The sequence below is a fragment of the Myotis brandtii genome, unplaced genomic scaffold, assembly GCF_000412655.1.
Source record: "Myotis brandtii unplaced genomic scaffold, ASM41265v1 scaffold972, whole genome shotgun sequence".
Classification (NCBI taxonomy): Eukaryota; Metazoa; Chordata; class Mammalia; order Chiroptera; family Vespertilionidae; genus Myotis; species Myotis brandtii.
Genome location: NW_005372032.1, coordinates 55,271 through 62,351, shown reverse-complemented (window position 1 = coordinate 62,351; position 7,081 = coordinate 55,271). Strand labels below are relative to the sequence as shown.

At 45.9% G+C, this 7,081-nt stretch overlaps 1 protein-coding gene across 1 annotated transcript in view; it reads right to left on the bottom strand.

Moving 5' to 3' along the window:
• LOC102257304 (butyrophilin subfamily 3 member A3) overlaps positions 1-7,081 on the bottom strand; it is a 19,518-nt gene that overhangs the window by 2,241 nt on the left and 10,196 nt on the right. The window contains exons 4-8 of the mRNA XM_014533381.1: positions 2,806-3,021; positions 2,674-2,694; positions 2,568-2,594; positions 1,296-1,319; positions 874-900 (exon numbers count right to left, since the gene is read on the bottom strand). Of these exons, the coding sequence (XP_014388867.1) occupies positions 874-900; positions 1,296-1,319; positions 2,568-2,594; positions 2,674-2,694; positions 2,806-3,021 (315 nt within the window). The remainder of the gene's footprint in view (positions 1-873; positions 901-1,295; positions 1,320-2,567; positions 2,595-2,673; positions 2,695-2,805; positions 3,022-7,081) is intronic.

Sequence of the window (7,081 nt, the reverse complement as noted above, 5' to 3'; positions counted from 1 at the left end):
TCATGCTGTGACCTTTGCCCAACCTCCCTGTCCTTAGCAGGCACACCAAAGCCTTCAGGGTGATGATGATGTGTGGTCCTTAAAATGTAGCCATAAACAGTTTTGTTAGTAACACTAGAACGACATGACAAGGAGGTCAACACCAAATGTGATGGAACTGATTATAAAGAACCTTCCACCACAAGACCCCCAGGAGGTATGGCTGGTGCTGCCACACTTTGTCCCTTTGTCCTGACAACCATTAGTACCCGAGTTGTGAGTTAAACAAGTACTGTAACAGGTCCATGAGTGGTGAAAAGTTTGTGCAGACTGACATGTAGTCTGTCTGCTCCAACCCCACATCCCTGTGAGTAAATGACTCTATAATACAGTCTGTTATAATCTAAGGAGTTGCCTACATCACTTTTAGGTCTTAAGAACCTTCTCTTGACTGTGGTCATCCCGTCAGACAACACACCCATCATGAAAAGGCCATGGCTTCCCTCTTGGAGTTTTGACCAACACACACTCATCACCTCGTCTAGTCTCACCTCCACCCTCACATAGTAGGAATGACCACCATCATCTCAAAGGGACTCAGAGACATGGAACATCTTGAGGATAATCAGGGCAGGAGGGGCAGCAGCTGGACCAGGTCACCTCCTCCCTCTCCCTCCTGCCCTTGCCCCCAGCTCCATCCCTCATGCCTCCTCCTTCCCACACAGACCTGGGGAAGCCCGGGGCAGCAGCTGTCCCTGGCTCTCTTGGCAGCAGATGGGCACACTGTGGGGACCTCATGCCACCCACCCAGATGTCCCCCAGTCAAGAGCTGGAGAAGAAAGAGGGAGCCAGGCCCCTGAGTTGTTGTCCCAGGGAACACAGTGACTCACTCACCAGGTTGGTAAAGGGCCATCTTCCACTCTGAAAGGAAGGAGACACAGGCAAGGAAAGGTCATCATTTCTGTTCTCCCCCCACCATCCTCCTCACTGAGCCTCTTCCCTCTCCTTCCCACCAATATCTAGTTTCCTTCCTCCACAGCTCTGAGGAGGAGGCACAAAAGCTCTCAGAATGTTGGGCTTCCCTCCATCACGGTGGGTTGTGGGTGACGGGGCCAGGCTGTGCCCAGGTGTGGGCGTGTGTGGCAGTAGGTGAGGGGACGCTGGAGCTGGGAGGTCCTCTCTGGGTGTCCAGAGAGGCAGGGTGATCCTCCACAGAACATGAGCTCTGAGCAGGGTCTGATGACCCCTCACCAACACAGAAAGGGTTTAAGGGCTTTGTACACAAGTGCAGGAACCAGAGAGCATGAGTCACTCACCAGCATAGGCCTGAGACCTGTCACCTGCAAAGGAAGACAGGCAGAGTCACCTCAACCTTCATTTCAGAGTCCTTCCCTCTCTTCCTTTTGACCCCCCACCTACCTCTCCCTCTGCCTGTTCAGTTCCCTGCTCCCTCCTCCTCTTTAAAGTCACCGGCACCTAGTGACCTGCAGGCACCGAGTGGGGCTTTCCAGCTGCACCTGCAGGTCTGTCCTGTACGTGTCTGTACAGCAGTCACCTTTAACCATTGTTTCACTTTCTGAAGTTTCAGTTACCCTCTGTCACCCACAGTTGGAAAAGATTAAATGGAAAATTCCAGAAATAAGCAATTCATAAGTTTTAAATTGCACATCATTCTGAGCAGTGTGATGACACCTGTGCCATCCGTCTCTCACATGCCAACCTGAGAACCATCCCTGTGCCCAGCATGTCCACCCTGTGTCCCTCCCATGAGCCACTTAGTCACTGAGGAGCCGGCTCTGTGGTCAGATCTGCCTCAGCATCACAGGGCTTGTGTGAAAGTCCCCTGATGTTACTTAACAATGACCCATCATTGCAATGACCCATTGGGGTGTGGCAATGAGAAGCCTTCCTTTAAGTGAGAAGGAGAAACCTACTATACACAGGGTGTGGTGCTATCCGTGGGCCAGGCACCCACTGGGTCTTGGATCCCATGCACCTGGAATACGAAGTGACTGTCTTCCCTCTGTACCTGGCTAGGCTTGCTGTGTGCACATGTATATGCATATATGTGCTAGAACCCATCCTCCTTAATCTGCATGATTTCCTGCCTAAAAAGAATTGCTAGGCTTGCTGTGTGCACATGTATATGCATATATGTGCTAGAACCCATCCTCCTTAATCTGCATGATTTCCTGCCTATTTCCAAAAAGAATTGGGCGACTTAATGAGAAAATTTCAGACATTACTTTTCAGCAGTTATGACAAATCTGGGACAACTGACAGCAGCCCCTCCTTAGAAGAGAATGTTATATCTTCTTCTGGTTTCCTCTCCGCAGCCTATAGATTCTGTAGAGCAGCCAGGGAGGGAGGACTCACATCATGAATCCATCTCCCCTCTTCTTTCTGGGGTTCCCTGGACATCCGGGTGCGAGCGGCCTGGTGGAGAGAGCCTGACCCCTTTCGCCCGGGAGGAAACCCTGCCGACCTCCCCCATCAGCGTCCTCATTCCTTCCCCTGGGCGGTCAGGGGTGAGGAAGGGGCTGGACAGATCCCAGCAGAGAGTCTCAGATGTGGGTCCAGGTACTCACGTGCCAGGTACTGCTGCTTCCTCCACCCTGCAGGGGAAATGGGAGGGGTCGGTGAGGCAGGTAACCAGGGACTCCAGAACCCTCCTGGAGGGGGATTGGGACTTACTGAGCTCCTCCTGAAGCTTCTCTGGAAATAAGCAGAAAGAGAAGGTGCTGTCATGAGGTGAGAGGGGGGATCCACACAGTGGGTGGGCGGCCTGGGGCACGGAGGTCCCAACCACCTGCAGCCAGGCCTCACCTTTGACGCATCGCTCCCCCTGCTCCCGAGCCAATGCTGCTTCTTTCTCAGCTCGCTGCCTCTCCGATTCCTGGCTTAAGGCCCGGATTCTCTTCTGTTGTAGCCACCATAAGATCACCACCCCTGCCAGGAGCCCCAGCAGAGACAGAAGGGTCACCCCCACGGCCACCTGCCAGGGATGTGCACTGGAGAAGAAGGGGCCTGCGGAGAGAAAGCCTCAGCTGCTGACCTGAAGGGTCCTGGGGGCTCTCGAGAGGGGACGTGACATTTCTCTTCCCAAAGTGCCCAGAACTCTTTTCGTCACACATACTAGTATCCTAATGTCTGGCTCTCACATGGGAACAGTTAGAATATAATGTACATACAGTCATTGGTGTCTCCTCTCCTCTCCACCCCAACCCCCATTTATCAGCATCTCATCAGCGGCTTAACCTGCTGACTCAGAAGGTGACTTTGGGGCTGGAGAGCTGGGGTCACATTCTGGGTCTTCTGCCTGAGCAGCTCTGTGACCTTGAACCAATGACTTAGCCTTCTGTTCTCCGTGTCCTAATCGGCAGAGCATTAACTTAATGCTCTAAAGTCCCTGACATGATGCCAGGGCCATGCGAGAGTTTATTCATTTTAAAAAAAATAAACATCTTTGAGATCCAAGATGGCAGCCAACAGGAGGGCAGGCTGAAACATAGTGTGTGAGTGAGAGAGTGAAAGGAAAGTGTATGGACCTGTGGGGAGTGTCTGAATTTGTGAGTGAGGAACAGTTCATATTCCACAGGACTGTGCGGACTGGCGGACCAGGCTCTGTTGGCTGGGCAGCTTGTACTGCTGCTGAAATCTCTCCCGGAGTGGCTGGTTCTGTGGCAGAGACCGCACCATCTTGTAGGGAAGAGCGGCTGTGATCAAGCCCAGCCTCACCTTCAACCAGGGAGACTTTGGATTCCTCTCGGGACCCTGCAACCACAATGCTCAGGGAACAGCTGCCTCAGCTATGAACCCATGAATACCAAGACTCCAGCCTCCCTGGCCACAGGCACCAAAAAGGTTTGTTTCGGGAGAGACCGGGTGGCAGCCAAATACACACACGGGTCCTGCACCTTCTCATAGAACAGAAAGAAAGAACAGCTGAATCGAACAACACCTACCCAGAATTGGCGAATTAAACAGCTGGTGAGGCAATCCCTGGACAGAATGGTCAGAGATCACCTAGAGAGAGAAATAAGCTCTGCTTCTTCAGGTTCAGCTGGATGTTTGTTGGTTGGGTGTTGTTGTTTGCATTTTTTTAATTAGTTGTTATTTGCTATTTGCGTTCTTCTCTGGGTGTTTGCTGTTGGCATTTTTTGGATTACTTGGTGTGTGGTTTTTTTTTTTAATTTTCTCCCCATATACATATATTTTTCCCCCTACTTTTTTCGTCTCTTTCTGTTCTCTTTTACATTTTTTCCTTTTCTCAATATCATTTTTGCTCTCTTTTCTCTCCCCTAATTCTCTTTTCTCTGGTGGTCACCTTTATTTGGGGTTATTGGTATCATGAATCCATTTGTGTTTGGCGTACTGTGTCTTCTGTCTTGTCGTGCTGTTTGTGCCTTTAACTCAATGCAGGAGAGGACTACATAATTAGACACCCTGAGAGGAGTGAACATGGGGATTCAAAGAAACAGCCCTCATACAAAAGGAAAGGAGGAAGCACTGGAAAAGGAAGTAAATGAAATGGAGGCAAGTCATTTGTCAGAGAAAGAATTCAGAGTGATGGTAATAAGGACGCTGAAAAGGATGGAAGACAAATTCAACAATATGTGTAAGAATCATGAGGAAATGAAGAAGAACCAAGAAGAAATGAAGAATGACATCGCTGCAATAAAAAACACAATAGTAAGCATCAACATTAGACTAGAAGAAGCAGAGGACAGCATCAGTGAGCTAGAAGACAAGATTAAAAAAAACCAAAAACCCAAACAGAGCAGCAACTGGAAAAGAAACTTAAAAAACAGGAGGAGAGCCTAAGGGAACTTTGGGACAACAGGAAATGAAACAACATCCACATAATAGGGGTGTCAGAAGGAGAGGAAAATGACCAATGTTTAGAAAACCTGTTTCAAGAAATAATGATAGAAAACTTCTCTGATATCAGGGGGGAAAAACTCACACAAGTCTAAACAGCTCACAGAGTCCCAAACAAGATGAACCCAAACCCAAAAAGACCGACACCAAGACACATGATAATTAAATTGGCAAACACCAACAACAAAGTAAGAATCTTAAAGGCTGCCAGAGAGACTCAGAAAGTTACCTACAAGGGATCGCCTATCAGACTATCAACTGATTTCTCAACAGAAACATACCAGGCCAGAAGGGAATGGAATGAAATATACAAAGTCATGCAAAGCAAGGGTCTGAATCCAAGAATACTGTGCCCAGCAAAGCTATCAATCAAAGCTGAGGGTGAAATCAGGAGCTTCACAGACAAAAAAGAACTAAGGGATTTTATTACCATCAAACCAGCAATGCAAGACATGCTAGAGGGTCTGCTGTCAAAAGAAGAAATTGGAAGGAAAGAAGGAATACAGGCATCAAGTATAAAATGGCGACAAACAAGTACCTATCAATAATAACTTGAAATGTAAATGGATTAAATACCCCAATCAAAAGACTTAGGGTAGCTGAATGGATAAGAAAACATGACCCATATATCTGCTGTCTACAGAAGACCCACCTCAGAGCAAAGCACTCACACAGACTGATGGTGAAGGCTTATTAAAAGGATATTTAGGCGACTAGAAATGAAATAAAAAGCTAGGTTAGCAATACTTATATCTGACAAATTAGACCTCAAAGTGAAGGCTATAACAAGAGATAAGGAAGGCCATTTCACAATATTAAAGGGAGCAAGTCAACAGGAAGATATGACTCTGGTAAACACATATGCACTCAATACAGGAGCACCCAAATACATAAAAAAAAAAACAACTTCTGGAGGATATCAAGGGAGAGATTGACAGCAATACAGTCATAGTAGGGGACTTTAATACCCCACTAACACCACTGGATAAATCCTCTAAACAAAAAATCAGCAATGAAACATCAATCCTAAATGATTCAGTACATAAAATGGAATTAATTGAAATCTTCAGAACTTTTCACTCCAAAGCCACAGAATATACATTCTTCTCAAGTGCACATGGGTCATTTTCAAAGATCAACCACATATTGGGCACAGGCAAAGTCTCTTCAAATTGAAGAAGATAGAAATCATATCCAGCATCTTCTCAGATCACAATGGCAGAAAATTAGAAGTCAACTACAATAAAAACAATGAAAAAAATCAAACACCTGGAGGCTAAATAGCATGCTATTAAACACTGATTGGGTTACCAAAGAGATCAAAGAAGAAATAAAAAACATCATGGCAGCAAACGACAATGAAAACACAACAATCCAAAATCTATGTGACGCAGTGAAAGCAGGGAAGTTCATAGCTCTACAGGCCTACCTCAAAAAACAAGAAAAAATGGTAATAAATTATCTGACCCTACAACTCAGAGTTCAAAAGAGAGCAACAACAAAAGCCCAGCGTAAGCAGAAAGAAGGAAATAATAAAGATCAGTGTGGAAATAAACAACATTGAGACCAAAAAACAATACAAAAGATCAACAAAACCAAGAGCTGGTTCTTTGAAAGGATAAATGATTGATGGCTCACCAAGAAGCAAAGAGAGAGGACCCAAATAAACAAAATCAGAAATGAAAAAGGTGAAGTAACAACCATCCCACAGAAATACAAAGGATTATGAAAAAATACAATGAACAACTCTATTCCAACGAAATGGACAACCTAGACAAAATGGACATATTTTTAGAAAAATACAAGCTCCCAAAACTCAATCAAGAAGAAAAAAAACCTGAATAGGCCGATAACCACCAAAAAAATTGAAGCACTTATCAGAAATCTTCCAGCAAACAAAAGCCCTGGTCCAGACAGCTTTACAGGGGAGTTCTACCAAGCATTGAAAGAAAAACTAAAATCAATCCTCCTTAGACTATTCCAAAAAAGTCAAGAGGAAGGCACACTTCCAAGCTCTTTCTATGAAGCTAGAGTTACCCTAATTCCAAAACCAGATAAAAACACCACAAAAAAAGAGAACTACAGGCCAATATCCTTGATGAACATAGATGCTTAAATCCTCAAAAAAAGTCCAGCAAATCGGATCCAGCATTACATTAGAAAGATCATACACCATGACCAAGTGGGATTTATTCCAGGGATGCAAGGATGGTACAATATC